Here is a 20,867-nt window from a genome sequence, read left to right on the forward strand (position 1 = left end):
ATGATCTATTAAGTTGGGAATTAATAATTTCAGCACTTTTTAAATGAATGTTGCTCCTCAGAAAAGTTTGAAACATATTAGCACTCACAGATAATCCAGTTATTTCCTCCTAATCCATCAGTAAGAAGAAAAGGACAGGACCAGGAGGAAGAAGGAAAATAATAAAAGCACAAAAGAAAGGAAATAAGAAATATTGTAGTCAGTCACTGAAGATATCAACTCTGCTAGTTAACAAGGTTAGTAGAGTCACCAACACATTTTGGTATTCCTAGAACTGCCCCAGTTATATAAAGTTATACCTTCTAAATACTTCCTCATTCTGGGAAACTCAATAGCTATGGGAAAACAAGGACTGTTGATCACCTAGGATGTAAATCAATTGGTTTTCTAAACCCCAGTGTAATCCTTCTGCTTCTACAAACCTGCTACAGTTCTGCTCTACCATTGGGATTCATTTTACCAAATATCCTGTTACCAAATACCTTTGATAGACCCGGAAATCCAGGTGATGTTGCTGGTACTGAAACAGATACCTATACTAGTCTAGTGTAAGGGTTTTGTGGGTAAACAGTCATGGAACCAGTAGAATCAGACTCCTTCCCTGAAACACTTTCTAGTCTAAGTATAGCCAAAGGAACAAAACCATAGAGGAACAACTACCCTGAGACTCCCAGGCTGGCAGGAGCTGCAAAGATCAGGTGATGAGAAGAGCAGGAACAATGCTGATGATGGGACTTCTCCCTTTTATCTGAAAAAAGTTCCTATGAGTTATTCTCAATTAAGAAAGACATTAAATACTTATTTTCAAAAGACTTATAATATTCAGAAAACAACTTCCTCCATATCAATTCCCAAACTGAATATGGAAATGAATGTTAGCAGCAACAAGGAAAATTGCTGATGATTAGTCCAAACTTTAGAGGCCCAGTATATAAAAGGTACATGCTGGAAAAGGTCATCATATTCTGAAAACCTTACCTGTGAACAGGAACCTACACTCCACACTGACACCATGACCCACTCCTGCTGCTCCCCTTGCTGCCAGCCTGCCTGCTGCAGGACCACCTGCTGGAAAACAACCTGCTGCAGCACACCCTGCTGCCAGCCCAGCTGCTGTGTCCCCAGCTGCTGCCAGCCCTGTTGCTATCCAGCTTGCTGTGAAACCACCTGCTGCAAGACCACCTGCTTTAAGCCAACCTGTCTAAGTAGCTGCTGCCAGCCCTGCTGCCAACCAGCTTTCTCTGGACCCGTGTACTGCACAAGAACCGGCTACCATCCCACATGCATCTGTGTGCCTGGTTGCCTATCCCAGGTCTGTGGATCTGGCTGTTTCCAGCCCTGCTGCTGATCACCTCCTCACTGGACCATCATCACCACACCACAACCATCTGACAACTGACTTGCCTCTTTAAGGATAAATTTACTTCCAAACATGCTCTCACTGAAATTTCTATTTTTCCACTATTTGTCTAAACCCTTGTGAGTCCACTTGAGGTTAATTTTCTTCTCTCTGATGTCCTGAGGATCAAGGAGCATCTTCATATACCCTCAGTAGTTATGGTTTCACCTTTGACTCTTAAGCTAAGGTCCTCACCCTCTTCTCTCTAAGCAACTCAGGAAAACAAATCCTCACAACTTACTCAGAGGTTCCTGCAACTGTTCAAATGTAATTTTCATAATCATGTTTTCTTTTTAACTGTACTCACATTTCTTATATGGTCTTTTGTTCTATTCACAATCATTTACTTCAAATAATCTCTCTAGTATAAGGTATTCTTACCTAAAATTTTAAAAATAAATTCTGAACCATCTTTGGTCCCATAATATGTTTTTGTTTTATTGGAAAGCATTACTAACATGAGACTTACAAACATATAGCATGCTATGTTAGTCAGTTGCTACCACTGTGACAAAATACCTAAGACAAACAACTTTTGGTGAGAAAGATGTTTTTTTTTTTTTTTGGCTTCTTGTTTCAGAGTTTTCAGTCCATGGTCAATTTGCTCCATTGTGATTGGGCTGTGGTGAGGCAGAACATGACGACAGCATGCAGACAAAATGGAGTAAAGCTGCTCACCTCACAGCAACTGGAAATCAGAAACAGAGATGTAGAAAGATGGTAGGGACTAGGGACAATATATTCCCTTAAAGTCACACCCTCAGTAACCTAATTCCTCCAACTAGGCTCCACCTTCTTGTACCCCATTCAAAGGGAACTCATCAATTGATGAAGTTAGCACCCCTATGAGTCAATCACTTCTCAAGAGCATCATCGGCTTAAGGACCAAGCCTTCATAAGCTTTTTGCAGGACACTTTATATCCAAATCGTAACATTCTGCCTCTGGCCCCAAGGTTCATGTCCATCTCATAATGAAAAATGTGTTTAGTTCATCTCCAAGTGTTGCCAAAGTCTTGGTAGATCCATCATTTCTCAAAAGTCCAAGCACAAAGTCTCCCCTGAGACTCAAGCAAACTCTCAGCTGTGAGCCTCTGTAAAACCAAAGAGAAAATTGTAAGCTTCCAACATACAAAGGGTACATATTCCAATTCCATGTGAAGTGGGAGGAATAAAAAAGTAGCACAAAGGGCTCAGACCAAAGTGAGACTGAAATAAATATTAAATACTGAAGCTTCATGTCTATCAACCAGGGTAAGTGGTGGTAGAATGTCAGCCCCAAAGGACTAGTGTAGCCCCACTCCTGTGGCCTTGCCAGCTGCAACCCCCAAGGCCTCTCTCTCTCTTGGGCAGGCTCTGCTTGCTGCAGGTGGCTTTCCCCAGCAGATGTTCCACATTCCTGGAATCTCTAACTTCCTACAAGCTCCTTTGCATCTTAAATTTCACTCTCATAGCTTTTGCTCATTGCCTTCTCAGGAACTATTTCCAGGGATTCTGATGCTGCCATACATTGCCTGGTTTCTCAGACCTTCCTTTGAAGACTTCACTACTCTTGCATTCTACATGCCTGCAAAACCAGTGTGGTGTGAATGTCTCTAATATCTGCCACCAGCTTGAAAAGGAGTCAGGACACTTGACTCATGGCTGCAGTGACCTCTAACTTCTTGGATGGATGAGCATGGTGAAATGATCTGGGTAAACAGCTTTCTCAGTAGCCCTGTGCTAGCATGATATTCCAGTGCTCACTTCTCAAAGCAAAGTCTTTCAAAAAAGTTATATCCTTGATCCTGCAATAGTTGAGGTCTGGAAAATTCCTGAGATGTCCTTAAGGCATCTTTCCTATTATCCTGATGCAAAGTACCTGGCTTCTTTTCAGTGGTGCTATTCTCTTCAACAACCATACTCTCCTTGACCACAACTTTATGCACACTTCTTTTCCGGCCAAGCTGCAAGATTTTCAAATCTTGTCACTCTGCTTTTTGCTCCCAATTCTCACTATAAGTTAGACTAAAAGCAGCCAACAATTCTGTATGCTGTTTTCTGAACACTGAGCTGCCTAGAAATTTCCTCCACCAGATTAATTATCTTAATACTTTAATACTTCCACCAGATTACTTACCTTGATACCTGAGACACAAAGTCTCAGGGCATGAACAAAATGTTGATTGGTTCTTCACCAGAATAGAACATGAATAACCTCTACACCAATTCCCAATACAGTCTTCATTTCCATATAAAACTCATGAGCACTGTCTATACTGCCTGTGTTCCTATCAAGATTCTGGTCATCTGGGCTTCCACCAGAATCACTGATGCTATGCATATAGCATTCTAAGCTTTTATTAGCCTAATTCTCTAAACTTTTCCAGATTCATCCCACAAAGCAGTTTCAAAGGTTTCAGAGCCACATAGTCAGGTATAGTCACAGCAATGACCCTACTTCTTGGTACCAACTCTCCATGACAGTCAGCTTTTTGGTACTGTGACAAAATATCTGAGATAAAAAATTTAAGGGAGGATATCTTCATAAAAATGAAGGAAAAAATTAAGGGAGGAAAGTTTTATTTTGGCTCACAGTTCCAGAGGTTTCTGAACATGGCCAAATTGCTCCATTGCTATTGGCCTGTGGTAATGCAGAACATCATGGTAGCATGAGGGCATAGTGGATCAAAGCTGCTCACCTCATGGTGGCCAGGAAGCAGAGGGTTAGCAAGGGACCAGGGACAAGATATATTCTTCAAAGGCACATCTCCATGACCTATTTCCTCTAACTAGGCCTCCTAATAGCGCATTCACCTATGAACTCATCAATGGATTAATCCATTGATGAAGTTATTATCCTCATGATACAATCATTTCTCAATAGCACCACCAACTGGCAATTAAGCCTTCAATGGATGAGCCTTTGGGGAAAAGCATCATACACAAACCATAACACTTACAATGGGTATTATCCATTCTGAGTCTTGTAACAGCACCCCATAAATTATCTGCCTTTTTCAGATGAGAACATTTTATTGTGTAATGCTATTTGGATAATAGTTAACAGTCTAAGATCCACGATTGGGTCTTTTTTCTGTTCAAATGCACATATATTGTATTTGACATTTCAAAATAAATGACATTGGCACTCAACTGTAGCAAAATGTGCTCTTGAGTTTACTTAACTATGGAAGTAATAATATCTTGGATATGCAGAATGTTCTTCCCAAATTAGTTTCCCACACCTCAATGAGCAGCAGCTACATGCTATGACAGCTGAGGCCTCATTTAATAGCCTTCATGAATGCTACTTGTCCTGCCTTTTACCAGTTATTCATGCAATACTTCTGTATCAAAAAGCTTGAGAATCTATTGTGTCCCATGAGAGAGAGTTCACATAAAGGAATGTGTTCTTTGGTATCACGTAAACCAAATTCTTACATGACTTTCTTCTCCTAAGTACCCATTAACACAGCAAAAGGGAATTTAGTAATTTCCTGTAGAACATATTATAATACATTATACAACATTAAGGCAATGTGTCAATCTGATCAAATGTCATTAAGAAAATTAATAAGAACAAATTTGGGGATTGAGAAACTAGGCACATAGGATTTTGAGAAGTCCACAATCTCTGAGCTATCCTAGGGAGCAGAACAACTTTCTGTGTTCTGTGAGGCAAACACAAGCCATCAGAAGGAAACAAAAATTTGTGTGTCCATGGAAATCAGAGGAATGTAAGAAGGAAGAAAAATAGAACTCATGCATTCATAGGAATCATGATACAGAAAGCTGGTGGGTTTTGTCCTGATGTAATGTCACAACTTAAGCATTCATTGATATAAGGATTAATACTGGCTGTAAGAGGAGTACAAAAGCTTAGGACTAGGGTCACCTTCTTAGCATCTTCTGCCAGCTTCACAGGAGAGGAAATACCTCTGTGAAACTAATAATGTGAGTGTCCAGAATAGATCTAACTTCTGAGACTATGTATCTAAAATACTCTGAAAATACTGCTAAAAGAATAACCTGCTGGCTGCTGATTCTTGTTGGGTGATGGGGAAAATGAGGTGGAGAACTAATACAGTTTCTTTGGCCAACATCAGTTAGGAGAGATGAATAAGTTCTGCAGCTCTAATGTAAAGAAATGTAACTATAGCTAAAAGAAGACTTCACCATATATTTGAAGTTGGTAGGTTTTTTTTTCCTTTATTGTTATTCTAGTTGGGGATTACACTGTGTCATTTACAAAGGTTCTTACAATGTATCAACTATATCATACTTGAATTCAGTCCTTCCACCACTCTCCTATATCACCCTTCCCCCAGTTCATGGAATAGTTACAACAGGTATCACTATTGCAATTACATGCGTGTGTACACACTTTCTGCACTGTATTAACCCTCCTATCCCTTTTTTCTGCCACCTCCACCCTCCCACTAGTGCCAACCCTCCCCGCTGAGCAGGACCTGTTTTGCCCTCCTGTTTTCTGATTTTACAAAAGAGAAATGATAAAAAGAAAAAAAAATGACATTTTGTTTGTTTGACATAAAGGGAGTTTCCTTGTGGTATTTCTATGCATATATGTACTATACCCCCAATTGGTTTATCTTCTCTAATTATCGACATTCTACTTTAACAGCACAAAAATAGAAAAAAAGATGATTCTGGTAACTGAGAACTGACAGAAATGTGAATTAACTTAATTGCAGTGAAAATTTCACAATGGATACCTAATAAAAACATCACTTTTACCCTTGTTACAATTTTCATTTGTCAATTATATCTCAATAAAGCTAGGAATAAAATAGCTTAGTGGATCTAGTTAATTGTTATAAATACATACCCCTAAAATTAGTTTAGGAGTTTCACTGAAAAAAGAGGTAGAGCACCTAAGTAACAAGTATGAGGCCCTAAATTCAAATCCTAGTACTGCCAAAAAATCAAATTGAAATTCTGAAAATGAAAAGCTCAATAGATCAAATTAAAAAAAAAAACTCAGTTGAAAGCTTCTTTAGTAGACTGGATCAAATTAAAGACAGAATATCAGAGCTAGAAGACAAACTAGATGTATTAGAACATGCAGATGAAGCTTTTAAAAAGTAAAAACATAATATGCAAGATCTCTGAAACACCATTCAAAGATCAAACCTCATGGGCATAGAAGAAGAAGAGGTGCATGCTAAAGGCACAGAAAACATATTCAATAAAATAATAGCATCAAATTTCCCCAATCGTGATAAAGACATGTCATCCACATGCAGAAGGCTTTTAGGACTCCAAAGAGACAAGACCAGAAAACAACCTCTCCAAGGTATATTATAATTAAAAGTTTAGACAAACAGAACAAAGAGAGAATATTGAACTATGCAAAAGATAAGTTCCATGTCACACATAAAGGCAAATCCATCAGAATAACAGCAGATTTCTCAGTAGAAACTTTAAAAGCAAGGAAGGCATGCAATGTTGTATTTCAAGCCTTGAAAGAAAATGACTATCCATCTAGATTACTGTATCCAGTAAAGCTACTCTTCATAATTGAGGGAAAATAAAAACCTTCCAAACAAAAATTACAGGAAAACATGGCCACTAAGCCAGCACTGTAGAATATACTTAGAGGAATCCTATATGCAGAAGAGGAAGATGAAAATATGGGAAATAATAAATCTCACTAAATAAGCAGATAAGCTAATGAGGAGTGTTGAAGAAACATACACTGCAAAAATCACAAAATAGCACAAATTACTGCATACCTTTTGATAATAAATCTTAATGCTAATGATCTCAGTTCTCTCATAAAATGACACATATTGGTGGGCTGGATTAAATAACAAGACCCAACCATCTGCTGCTTACAAGAAACACACCTCACTGACACAAACACAAGTTTAAAGTGAAAAGATGAAAAAAAAATTTTTTCCAAGTAAATAATGCAGCCCAAAAGCAAGCAGGAGTCCCTGTACTCATACCTAAGAAAGCAGACTTCAAACAAAAACTGGTCAGAAGACAAAAAGAAAGTCACTTCATATTGGTAAAAGAAACAATCCATCAGGAGAATATAGCAATTATAAACATATGTGATCCAATTTAATAAAGAAAGCATTACTACATATAAAAGCTCAGATACACATCAACAAAATAGCAGTAGGATTCTTGAGAATTAAATGACACTATAGATCAAATAGACTTACCAGACATCTACAGAACATTCCATCCAATAGCATCAGAAAACACATTCTTCTCAGCAACCCAAGGAATTTTCTCCAAAATAGAACATATTTTAGAACATAAAGCAAGTCTTAACAAATATAAGAAAATTAAAATAATTTACTACATTTTATCACACTAAAATGAATAAAACTACAAATCAATAACAAGAGAAATTACAGAAAATATTTTAATACATGTAGACTAAAGTATTCACTTTTGAATAATCAGTGGGTCATTGATGAAATAAATAATTTTTTATTTAAAAAAATTCCTGGAATCAAGTGGAAATGAAAACACAACATTACAGAACCTTAGGACATAGCAAAGGCAGTGCTATGAGGAGTTTGTAGCTATGAATGCCTACATTAAAAAACCACAGAGATCTCAAATAACATAATAATGTACCTCAAGCTCTTAAAGGAAAAAAAGAAGAATAAGCCAAATCCAAAAGCAGTAGATGGACAATAATAAAAATCAAGACAAAAATTAACAAAATAGAGACTGAAAGAACAATACAAAGAATCAGTGAAACAAGGAGTTGGGTATTTGCAAAGATCCACAAGATTTTAAAACCCTTATCCAAATAACCAAAAGTGAAGAAGACCCAAATTAACAAAATTAGAGATGAAAAAGGGGCTCTTGCAACAAACCAATGAAATTCAGAGGATCATTAGGTAATATGTCAAAAACTTATATTCTAATAAACTGGAATATCTAGAAGAAATGGATAAATTTCAAATTTTTAGACACATACTGACTGAACCAAAAAGATATAAACTACTGAAACAAATCTATATCAAGCAATGAAATCAAAGCAGTAATAGACTTTACCAATGAAGAAAGGCCAAGGACAGATGAGTGCACTACTGAATTCTATCAGACTTTTAAAGAACTATTTAAAAAACTTAATAAAGAACTATTCCATAAAGTAAAACTGAAAGTAATACTACCAATCTCATTCTATGAAGATAGTACTACCCTGACATCAAAACTGAATGAGGAAAGGCATAACAAAAAAATAAAATTTAGATCAATTTCCTTAGTGAACATAGACTCAAAAATTCTCAGTAAAATACTTGCACACCAAGCTCAACAACAAATTAAAAAGATGATAAGTCATGATCAACTTGGTTTCATTCCTGGGGTGCAAGGGTCATTCAACATATCTAAATCAATAAATGTAATACAACACAGACAGAACAAAGGGAAAAAATCACATGATCACTTCAATAAATTCAGATACATTTTCTTTCATGGCAGTCCTGGGGTTTTGAACTCAGGGCCTCGAGTTTGCTAAGCAGGTGCTCTGCCATTTAAGCCATGCTCCCAGCCCTTTTTGCTTTAGTTATTTTTCAAATATGGTCTTGAATTTTTTTTCCTGGGCCAGCCTCAACTGTGATCCTCCTGTTTATACCTCCCACATAGCTTGAATGACAGGCATGCACCACCATACCCAACTTACTGGTTCAGATGATGTTTTGCTAACTTTTGGCCTAGGCTGGCCTTGATCCACAATCTTCCCAAGCTTTCCCTGCAGAGTGACTGAGATTACAGGTGTGAGATACTGCTACCAGCCACAGAAAAATTCACCATCAATTTATATTAAAAGCCGTGAAGAAACTAAGAATAGAAGGGAAATATCTCCATATAATAAAACTTACCAAAAGATTCGGTTCAAATCCTTATTAAAAGTCTAGCATTCTTCACATAGCTAGAAAAAAATTATTCTAAAATTCATATGGAAACACAAAAGATCCAGAATAGCCAAAGAAGTCCTGAGCAAATAGAGCAATGCTACAATACTTCATTCCAAAATATGCAACAGATTCATAGTAACAAAAGCAACACAATACTGACACAAAAACAGACTTGTATACATAGGGTATATAATAGAGGACTCAAAAATAAACCCGTACAGCTACAGCCATCTGAATCATGACAAAGGTGGCAAAAACATATGTTGCAAAAAAGAAATCCTCTTTAACAAGTGATGCTGGGAAAGCACAGTATTCATATACATTAGAAGGAAACTAGATCCTTATTTCTCACCTTATACAAAAAAAAAAAAAAACACAATGTGAGTCAACATCCTTAATTTAAGACATGGAACTTTGAAACTACCAAAAGAAAGCACAGGAAAAAAATTAAACACCAAAAGAAATTGGTAAATGAATTGAACAGAGTTCTGAAACTAAGAAGCATAAATGGCCAATGAAATAGGAAAAGATGATCAACACCAAGGGCTGGAGGCATGGCTCAAGACATACGGTGCCTGCCTAGCAAGCATGAGGCTCCAAGTTCAAACCCCAGTAACACAAGAGCAAATTAAAATTTAAAAAAAGAAATTTCAAAATATTCAACATCTTCAAGCATCAGAGAAATGCAAATCAAGCTAAACTGAAATTCCATTTCACCCCAGTAAAAATAACTATCATTAAAAAATAAACAGTGACACATGCTGGTGAGGATACAAGGAAAAGGGAATCTTTTTGCACTGTAGGAGGAAATGTAAATTAGTGCAACTACTTTGCAAATCATATGTAGGTCCCTCAAAAACTAAAAATAGACCTACCTTGTGATCCAATGATACTATTCCTGCATACATAGAGAAACCCCCATACCCGTATTTAATCCAGCACAGTTCATAACACAACAGCCAAGTTGTGGAATCAACTTAGGTGCCCAACAACAGATGTGTAGAGAAAGAAAATATAGTATATAAACACAATCATATATTATTTAGCCATAAAGAGAAACGAAATGATGTCATTTGCAAGAAAATGGATGGAACTGGAGATCTTCACATTTTGGGAAATAATCCAGACTCAGAAAGACAAATATCACATGTTTTCTTTCATATGTAAAATCTAGATTTCAAAAACAAAACATGAAAGTAGAAGGGGGACTAAATGGGAAGACAAGGGGACCAGAGAAAGTGGAGAAGGAAGAGTGGTTATTGGGGGGTGAACATCATCAAAGAGCATTATCTACATGAATGAAAATGTCACAATGAGGCAGGCTAGAAGTAGAAACGTTTAGGGCTCATGTAGGTTGCCTGGGGACCCTCACCTGGCTGGGAACCACCCATGCCCCACCCCATTCAGTTCATTATTGGGTGGAAACCTCCTGGGCCTGCCCTCCTGTGGGGTAGTGTAGGTTTTAAAGGCACCTGAAAAAGAAAAGCATGCTCTCTCTACCAGCGGATTCCACCTTTGCCCACTGTGCTCTCTGCTTCTTCCCTTTCTCACCTGGAAGAACAGGTGACTCCTCTTTTCTCAATAAACTATCCTACCTCACTCCATCCACATGCTCTGTTTGAAGTTTTCTATTTGGAGTACAAAAACCAGGATCTTCTGACCACAGACTACACTAGCACCATTAACATTTGTGGCAAGCAAACCAGGAGAAACTGGTGAGATCCCAATATGCTATCTCTGCCAATCTTTATTTTAATCCATCTTTCTCTGTCCTATGGTACCATGCCTCACCACCTGATGCTTCAGAACCAAACACCACTTAAGGTTGGTTGGTAAGGGACCCTCCTGCTGGGGCATTCACTGACACTCAAGACTCATTTGGAGCCCTGGCACAAATAGACTGCACCCTGATTGGCAGGACTCGCAAGCCCCCACAAGCATCTGAAGGCACAGGGTTCATGTCCAAGTTCCCTGGTCCTGCTCAGGAGAATGGACCACATTCCTCTGAGGGGAAGCTAGCTGCCCTTTCCCCAACCCTACCTTCCCTAACACTTAACCCCACCCCCATCCTTTCCTTCCCTGCTCCAAGGTCTCTAAACCCCCAGGTGGCCTTGGACAAGTAGAAAGCTCCTGCCCTTTGAGCTGAGCTTTCCGCCCCCTCCCCCATCTTTCTGTTCTTTTCTTTCTCCCCCTAACCAGCAGTTTTAAAACAACAAATGGGAGGCACACCTCGGCCAGCCCATCCAGCAACAGGTTTGTTTGTTTTTAAGAAAAAAAAAGCCTGACCTTGGAAAGCATGCCTGTTCAAAAAAATGGGGGCGGGAGCCACATGGACAGAACAAATAAACTGCTACCTGTGGGATGGGAAGCTTGTGTACCCCTTGCAGACACCCATCCCCCCTCCCGGAGGGTGGGGAGAGGAAACAAAACTACAGGTTTTACACCTAGGGATGGGCATGCACACAGGGCTTCCTGGGACACCCCTTGGGGCGGGTACACGCAGTATGGCACAGGCCCTGCGGCTTCCCAGCTGGCCACTCAAGGAAATCACACCCGACGTTTGCTATGATACCCGGGTACAGTTACTCAGTTGACCACTTGAGGTAACCAAGCCCGAGGTTAATGACTTCTGCACATGGACAGTCATTTGCGTATCCGCTCCTTGGGACAGATGGAAGTCCTGCCCCCAGAGGCCATGTCTGTGGAGGCTGGAGCCGGCCACCTGGCTCAAGACCCCCGAAATGCCTGTAGCAGCTGGTCGGAACCCACTCCCCCACGTCTGGCACCATTTGGTAGGGCCTCCAGGCCTGCAGCCATGGGGTACAATCCTCCAATCCCCCTTGGACCTACCCAAGGCACAGGCCCCGCCCCGCTCCTCAGCGTGGTCTGGAAGCCCCGCCTAGCCAGCTACTGTAAAGCACAGCAACCTGCATGTATGCCTGGAGGCTGCATGGGCCAGCAGCCTCTGTCCAGCAGCCTCCAGCTGAAAGGCTCCCAGTGCCTGAGCTGGCTGAGAGAGGAAATTCAAAGGCACCACCGCCAGGGGGAAGCCAAGAGAGCTTAGGGTACCAGGGACAAGGTGGACGAGGAGCCACCTCTGGTGCTCAAATTCCCTTGCCTAACCAAACTGCCTTCTTCCTACTCTGACCCACTCTCTTACCCACCTACCTGCTACACTAGCCAACCTACCCAAATTCTCGCCCGTGCTCACCTTATCCCCATAATAGTTTACAGGGCTCACACCATGGGCTTGTCCCAGGTGATAACAAGAACTTGTCTATCTTAGCCAGAGATTCTAAATTCCATTCAAAGGTAAAATCTACATTAACATATAGGTTACATATGTGTAGCTGTTGTGTTAATTGTTGCTGTCCTTAAATGTTAAATGCAGAGTCTTTGCTCCCATTTCCTGCATGAGGGCAGGAAATGTTTCTCTCTCTTTTTCTACCCACCTCCACCCCTTGTCTATACTTTATCCTGTTATACTAAAATAAATCCTTGCTAAAATTTTAAAAAAGTGTTAAATGCATTTAAATTCTCTAAAGCATGTTTTCTAAAATTAAAAACAGTGCCACTTAAGGATTTAACATTGGTCACCCATAAAGTATATCTATAATTTTTTTAAAAAGCATTGTAACTTATTTAAAATTCATTTACTCTAAAGGCAAAATTTTTTAAATTTTGTTAATACAATGTCATCTGTTTACACCAAAATACAGTGCTAATTAATGTGGTCCATCATAATTATTATTCTAAAATGTGATATACAATAAACCTTTAAAAACATCTTAACTTTAACTGTTCTTTCCTGATAAAATTAGGCTTACAGCCAAGAGGTTAAAGAAAATGGGTTTTTATATGTGGACATTTTAAAGACAATTTAATTAGAGGTTTTATTCTTAACAATTAATTATTTTTCTTTTAAAATTTTGAACTTTCTCCATTGCTCAAAGTAGTATGTCAAATTCTAAACTTGTTTAAGGTCCTTTCCAAACTGCAGATCTGTGAATGGCTGTGTTCTATAGGGTTTTAATTCTTAGCTTTCTAGGTAATAACAAAGCCCATTTATAAGAAAATCCAGGATCTAATTATAAACTTCTGGAGTCAGCTGGACAATAACAAAACCTTTTAAAGCCCATCGTAGCTTGCTTCAATTTATCTGGTCTTTTCATTAGCATGCCAAACTTATGGACACCTGTCTCACAGGGGAGATGTCTTTTATTCCTATAACAGACTGCTATTTTGAGCTTGTATGTTTCATGTAACATGTTTTTGTGTTCCACTTGAAAGACCCTTTGGAGAGACCATGTGGTCACAGGAAATGTCACCATGAAGGAGCCACCATGTGTCTAGCACCTGCCACTCCCTAGGAACAGGAAACTCAAAGGTGATGCCATCTTGCATTACTCTAGGAAAATTATAACTAATTTGGGTTAAAATTCTCTAGATTAATATAATTTCTATACATGTTGTTTTTACTGCATTAATCTGTTAAGGATTGGGCCAAAAAAGAGGGTATTTATTTTAAAGATCTGTTTAGGAATCTGATCTAGATTCCTAAACTACTTAGGAATCTAGCTGACTAATCTTCTAAAAATAATGACAAAGAAATGGTTTAAGAGTACACTCTGAATTGACGTGATTGTTTTGTGTGTCATTGTGTGTGTATGTTCTGTATGTCTTTATCTCCTACCAGTTGTGGCCACTTAATTTTTATGAGTGTTTATATTCTTTGGCATGCCTAGGTTGTAACATCTATGTGTCTGTGTGTGTGTTTAGATGTCTTTAGGATGGTTCTTAAGCTACTTTTATAAAGTTAGTGTGCACAACTCTCTCAAAGGTTATCTAAAGTTCTAATCCCAATCAGGCCCAATTATTCTCTGCTTTAGGACTAAAGAAAATTTTATAAACAATAATCTCAATCTGTTTTATTCTACCATGAGTGTAATTTCCATTTAAGTCTTTTATCATTAGGTTTATTGACCCATGTGTTCTCATAGAATGCTATTTTTTTATTTTTTTTATTATTCATATGTGCATACAATGCTTGGGTCATTTCTCCCCCCTGCCCCCACCCCCTCCCTTACCACCCACTCCACCCCCTCCCTCTCCCCCCCACCCCCTCGATACCGGGCAGAAGCTATTTTGCCCTTATCTCTAATTTTGTTGAAGAGAGAGTATAAGCAATAATAGGAAGGAACAGGGGTTTTTGCTGGTTGAGATAAGGATAGCTATAGAGGGAGTTGACTCACATTAATTTCCTGTGCGTGTGTGTTACCTTCTAGGTTAATTCTTTTTGATCTAACCTTTTCTCTAGTTCCTGTTCCCCTTTTCCTATTGGCCTCAGTTGCTTTTAAGGTATCTGCTTTAGTTTCTCTGCGTTAAGGGCAACAAATGCTAGCTAATTTTTTAGGTGTCTTACCTATCCTCATACCTCCCTTGTGTGCACTCGCTTTTATCATGTGATCAAAGTCCAATCCCCTTGTTGTGTTTGCCCTTGATCTAATGTCTGCATATGAGGGAGAACATACGATTTTTGGTCTTTTGGGCCAGGCTAACCTCAGAATGATGTTCTCCAATTCCATCCATTTACCAGTGAATGATAACATTTCGGAATGCTATTATTAAAAGATGATTTAATTTAATTTTCTTCCTAAGTCTTTTAAGATATAAGGTTGCTAAGAGTTCTGTTTAAAACAGTGTTATCTAAATTTGGGTTTTTACAAAGGTTATTTTAATATACAGATTAAGGTCTTAAAACTTGTAAGTTTATAATTTAAATTTTTCCTAAAAGTTTTCTAAGGTTAAAATTTAAGGTACCAATATGTATTTAACAATGGGTTTCTGTTTTATCAAAATAACTATCAAGATCTTTCGGTACTGTAGGCTAACACAAAATTTTACCAAAACCAAACAGAAGCTCCACCTCCAGATGTAGTAATTATCTGTTTCTGAATCTAATTATTTTAGACATTAATCTTAATGGGTTTGTTATTAAAAATTATACATGTTCTCCCATTTTTCCCAGTTTACAAGATGACTACAACCCCATGGCCTGATATAAAAACTAATCACAAGCAATGGGTTTGTATCAGCCAACCTTACTTTGATCCAATTTGGATTCTGTACTAGACATAATAGCTCTGATGTTTTAATAGTTGGCAAAATTCAGGATCAATATCTCATCAAAAAACCTTCATGCTGAGGTGGATGAGGCTGGCCCTTATGGGAACAGTTGACTCAGAAGCCAGGATACCCTGTCACTTGCTTACTCCACAGATGTGTGACATAAACAAGATGAGGGGACCTGTGTTGAGGCTTTCAGAAGGTTCAAGAAGGATTCTTTGAGAATCTAGAAAGTTCTCACTTTTCTCTCTCCAAAAGGGTAACTATCTACCTCCCCTTTCTTCTCTCTCACTCTCTACCAGCCAGCATAAGGAATTCCATTCAGGAGCCCTCCTGCAGGGGTGGAAGTGTGAGTTGATTCTCCCCTCCCCTTTCCCTCTCCCTCTTTCCACCAGCCAGCATAGGGAAAGCCAACATATTCATTTGGCTGTATCCTTGAGTGTTGGGAGATGCTTTGATCCAAAAATAAGATAACTAGTTCTCTTCATAGCCCATTTAAGATCATTTACTATTCTTTACATCCTGCTTAAATTAGTGTCAGGCCAGACTAATTTTTAAAAACCTAAGGTATTTTTCCAATAACCCTAAAGAAACTAAGTTTAAACTAAGTAAAATTCCTTAAATGGTTCTAATACTCCTAGTGCCTTATATGTGTATCTAAATGTCATAAAATCCTTTATAGAATTAGTGTATACATACAAGCAGCTATAATTCTTTTATCTAAGCTACCTTCTAATAAGGTCTTTGACATTTCTGCTCTTTATGACACATGCTAAAAGTTCTGTCATTTAGACCTGACATCTGTTTGTCAGCTAAACATTGGTTTATCTGACATTGACTAGATAAACATCATTTGAAATATATAATATATAACTGAGCATCAAAATGGGGCTTATTTATAATTACTAACACTGCCTTCCCTTAACCACTGGAAAATTTAGGGTTTTTTTTTTTTTATTGAAAGTACTGACAACCACTAACTTGTTACTTTACCTAACCAAAATTCAAGGTTTAAATTATAGTTAACCATGGTTACTTTAAGTTTTGTCATTACAGTTCTGATCCTTCAAACATTCACAGGCAAACCCATGAAAAATGATTCTGACAAGTGCTTATCCACCAACCAGGACAGACATTCTTAAGTATTGGAGTCATTGTGTATTTTCCTTGTAAAACTTTGTAACTGTTACCTACTAACACTTTACAATTTAAAGATATCAGTACATCCCCTATGGGACAAGCAATTAGAATAAGCCCAGCCTAAAAAACACTTTTTTATAAATCTCTTTGCTGCTTAGTTTGGTCAAAAGGTCACATTGGCACTGACTTTTGATCTGTTTGAGTCTCTCTCCTCTGTGGGACAGAATCTAACTTTCTGGACTTTTCAGGGGAGCACTCCCACACTGAGGGACGGAACTGCCACAACAGAATCTTAGACTTGAACGTTCAGAGAAGCAGCTTAAGAGGATCTCCCTCTTAAAAGTCAGCATCCCCGAACTTCTCAGAGGAACTAGTGACATTCAGCCACCCGAGATAGTTCAATAGGACTGCACAAATGAGGGGACTTGTCCAGATCCAGATGGAGTCAATTATGCCAGACCTCTGAAAGTAACCAAAGCTGAGAGATTTTTTAAAGGGGGGCTTTTATGCATGTGCTTTAATATTCAAGGCTTCTAGGTTTTTGGCAAAAGGCAAACTCATGTCTTTGGCCAAGGCCTTCTATTTAAACATAGGCAGCATAACTTTCAATGTTATCGAACTTCTGCTTAGGGATGCTGTGAGCCTCCTTTCTGTACAGAACTGACTCACTGATGTTTACTTTCTAACTGGACTCATACCTGCCCCCAGTACACCTGCCCCCTAATGTAGTCAGCCTTTAACTATAGTCCAAAATACAGAGCCATCTAAGAGTTAAAAATAGCTATATGTATAAACACCTATAAGTAAAGTAACCACAAGACCACGTGTCACTTTTCAAAATTACTTTGTCCTTCCTGCCATACCTGGCAGGGCCCCTTCTGATGCTCCTATCAGTGTTAAATGTTCAGGTCATGACTTCTAAATCAGATTTATCTCCTCCAGAATAAAAGCCTTTAAGACCCAAATCATGAGGCAACAAGACTCCAACCTCTACAAACGAATGAGATCTCCATGAGCAACCCAGATTTCCATGAGAAACCATAACTAAGCTGGACAATAATTCAGACACCTTGTGTCCAAATGCACCACAAGGGAAAGATATAGGAGAGACAATTTCTCTTTATAGATAGGGTCTGTTGCCCCTTGTCAGCTTGAAGCAGATACTGAAGATGGATCGTCCCCATTCAACAACCCCCCAAAAAAAGAATTTTTTGGAGTATTGTCTCTCAGGGGGAGTTTGAGACAGGCTAGAAGTAGAAAAGCTTGGGCTCATGGAGATTGCCTGGGGATGAGCCAGACCACCCTCACCTGGCTGGGAACTGCCCATACCCCTCCCCACTCAGTTCATTATCAGGTGGGAACCTCCTGGGCTGCCCTCCCATGGGATAGTGTAGGTTCTAAAGGCACATATGAAAGAAAAGCTTGCTCTCTCTACCAGTGGACTCCACCTGTGTCCACTGTGCCCTCTGCTTCTTCTTCCCTTTCCTTACCTGGCAGAACGATGTCTCCCTTTTTCCCAATAAAGCTATCCTACCTCACCCCATCCACGTGCTCTGCTTAGGTTTTACCATTTGGAGCACAAAAACCAGGATCTTCTGATCACAGACATCAGCACTGTTAACAATGAAACCCATTTTAAAAAAATTAGGGAGAAATGGCCCAAACAATGTATGAATAAATGGATAAACAATAAAAAATTGAACTCTAAAAAATTATGTATGGTAGTAAAAATGAACATTCCTGATATTTCAAAGCAATAAAAATCAAAGTTTTAAGTTTGAACATACACAGGAGCATTAGAAAATCTAAGTGAAAGATGGACAAGTGTAATTCTACAAATAACAAGCATTTCACAGAGAATTCTATGAGCATTTCTATATGTGCAGTTGTATATCCAACAGAAGTGTTTATATACAATTGCCAAAAGCTCTATACAAAAACATTTATAGAAGCAATAATTTTAATAGTCCCATGCTACAAACAAACTAATTTTCTAAAGAATAATCAACAAATTGTGTCAAATTCATTCAGTGGAAGATTACAGAGCAATGGGAATGAACAAATTACAGTTAATTATAGTGATAAATCTCACAACTATAAATACAGAAAAGCCAGTTCTAATTTTGATTAACATAAGAAGCAAAGACATAAAGAGCTATCTATGGTGTTGCAAGAGTAACCTTGGCATAGAATGATCAGTTCTCTTCGGGAATGAATGCAAGGATATGATTTGTAGGGAGCGGGCTTAATTTCTGTTTCTTACTTTCCCAATAGTGGCATGGATGTGTTCACTTTGCGATAGTCTCTCAAGTTGAAACTTAAAAATTAATATCCTTTTGAAATAATAGACTTTATAATATTTCAAATATGTTGGTCCTAACAGATAAATTAGGTCTCACCACAACTAATCTTAATTTGCTCAATAAATAGAAAGAAAAAGTCAGAAACCAGAAAGAAAGAGAAGGAGTGAAAGAGAAAGAAGAAAAGAAAGAAGGGAAGACAGGAAAAGATCATGACAATATCACTGCCTATACTGGCACAAAGCTTAGGACTGCAATCAGCTGCTCACCCTGGTTTGTCTGAATCTCCGCAGTTATAGGGCAGAATGGCTTGCATGCTTGTACTGATGAGCCCCTCAGACCTGGGGAAATCAGGATCAATGGTCACCTGTCCATGTGACTAATATACTGCTCTGCTTCTACCCACCTGCTCTGATTCTGCTCCGCTATGGAAGAGGTTATATCAAACACCCTCTTCCCATTTGTGTTTGATATACCTGAGACACAGGTAGAGGAGCTGCTACAGAGACAGCTAACTGTTTTACCCTGGAGTCAGCCTCTTCTGGCTAAACAGACTTGGAAATCAGCCAATTAGTTCATCACTGAGAACACAGAAGCATCATGCTACTCTGTGGAGATACTTCCAAGTCGAGTTCAAAGGAACAAAACTTTAGAAGAAGAAGTACCCTGACCCTCCCAGGCAGCAGAAACCACAGCATGACCAGGAGATGGTCATGGGTGCAGCAAGGCTGATGGGGTGACTCCCGTCCTTTCAGTTGAAAACTATTTCCGTGAGTTGCTCCAATGTGGGAAACAGGTTAAACAATTACTTTCAAAACATTCATAACATCAGGGAACAAATTCTTTCTTGATAAACACAAATGAAATATGGAAAATGACATAAACAACAACAAGGGTAAGTTCTGCAGCTTGGTCCAAAGTTTAAAGGCCCAGAGTAGAAAAGAACCAGATAGGAAGAAGTTTTCATACTCTGAAAGCTCACCTGAGAACAAGAGCCCACCCTCCACACCTGACACCATGATCAACTCCTGCTGCTCCCCTTGCTGCCAACCTACCTGCTGCAGGACCACCTGCTGGACTAGTTGCTGTGTGACTAGTTGCTGCCAGCCCAGCTGCTGTGAGTCTAGCTGCTGCCAGCCCTGCTGCTGTGCGTCCAGCAGCTGCCAGCCTTGTTGTCCCCCAAGTTGCTCCAGCACACCCTGCTGCCTCCCAACTTGCTGTGAAACTACCTGCTACAGAACAATTTGCTCTAACTCAACTTCTGAATCCAGCTGCTGCAGCATGCCTTACTGCCAGCCCAGCTGCTGCTGATCAACCATCCCAAACACCAACAGCCACATAACCAAACTTCTCACGACTTGCCATACCTGCACAAATTCACTTCCTACCTCTGTTGCAAACCATCAGGCTGTTGCCACAAAACCTATTAATCATCTACGTTCTTAAAAGTTTCCAAATCACCTTGAGGGAGTGCAGCTGTCTTCACACCCACTCTCTCCTTACCTAGTGTGTGTGAATACTGTGCTGTCTTCATAGATCAATGATGTAGGGGTCTGATCTCAGTTGAATTCCACTGCTAAAATCTTTACTTCCCCTTCTAAGTAACTTAGGAAAAGACTTTTGCCATAAAAATCTCACAGGGCTATGCAACTAACCAATCAATCTTATAATCATGTTTTCCTTTACCATGCAGTTTGGATTCTTAAATGCTACTTTCTCCTTCCTGGTCGTATTGAATTGTCTCCCTAGATGCAAGCAGCTTTAATAAATTCTTCATAAATTCTGCACCATAAATCATTCTATATTGTCTGTCTTTATTGTATTGTGGTAAGATCATTTGACACAAGATCTACTTGTCCAGTAGATTGATAAGTACACACACTACTGTGTATCACACAGTAGCAACTATGTTGCAGAGTAGACCTCTGGGAGTTATTCCTGAATAACCAAATTTTAATACCAAATTATAATACATATACACATGGAAATGTCACAAGGAAAAGCCCTGTAGAGCT

General features: G+C 39.0%; 1 protein-coding gene across 1 annotated transcript; it reads left to right on the forward strand.

Annotated features, from left to right (window-relative positions):
- Positions 1 to 979: 979 nt before the first annotated feature.
- On the forward strand, positions 980 to 20,634 carry LOC141413616 (uncharacterized). The gene is made up of 2 exons (XM_074044745.1): positions 980 to 1,328; positions 19,718 to 20,634. The coding sequence occupies exons 1-2, from the start codon at positions 1,013 to 1,015 to the stop codon at positions 20,161 to 20,163; spliced, it is 762 nt and encodes a 253-aa protein (XP_073900846.1). The 5' UTR covers positions 980 to 1,012; the 3' UTR covers positions 20,164 to 20,634.
- The last annotated feature ends 233 nt before the right edge of the window (positions 20,635 to 20,867 follow it).

The sequence above is a fragment of the Castor canadensis genome, chromosome 11 (assembly GCF_047511655.1).
Source record: "Castor canadensis chromosome 11, mCasCan1.hap1v2, whole genome shotgun sequence".
In the NCBI taxonomy this organism is placed as follows: domain Eukaryota; kingdom Metazoa; phylum Chordata; class Mammalia; order Rodentia; family Castoridae; genus Castor; species Castor canadensis.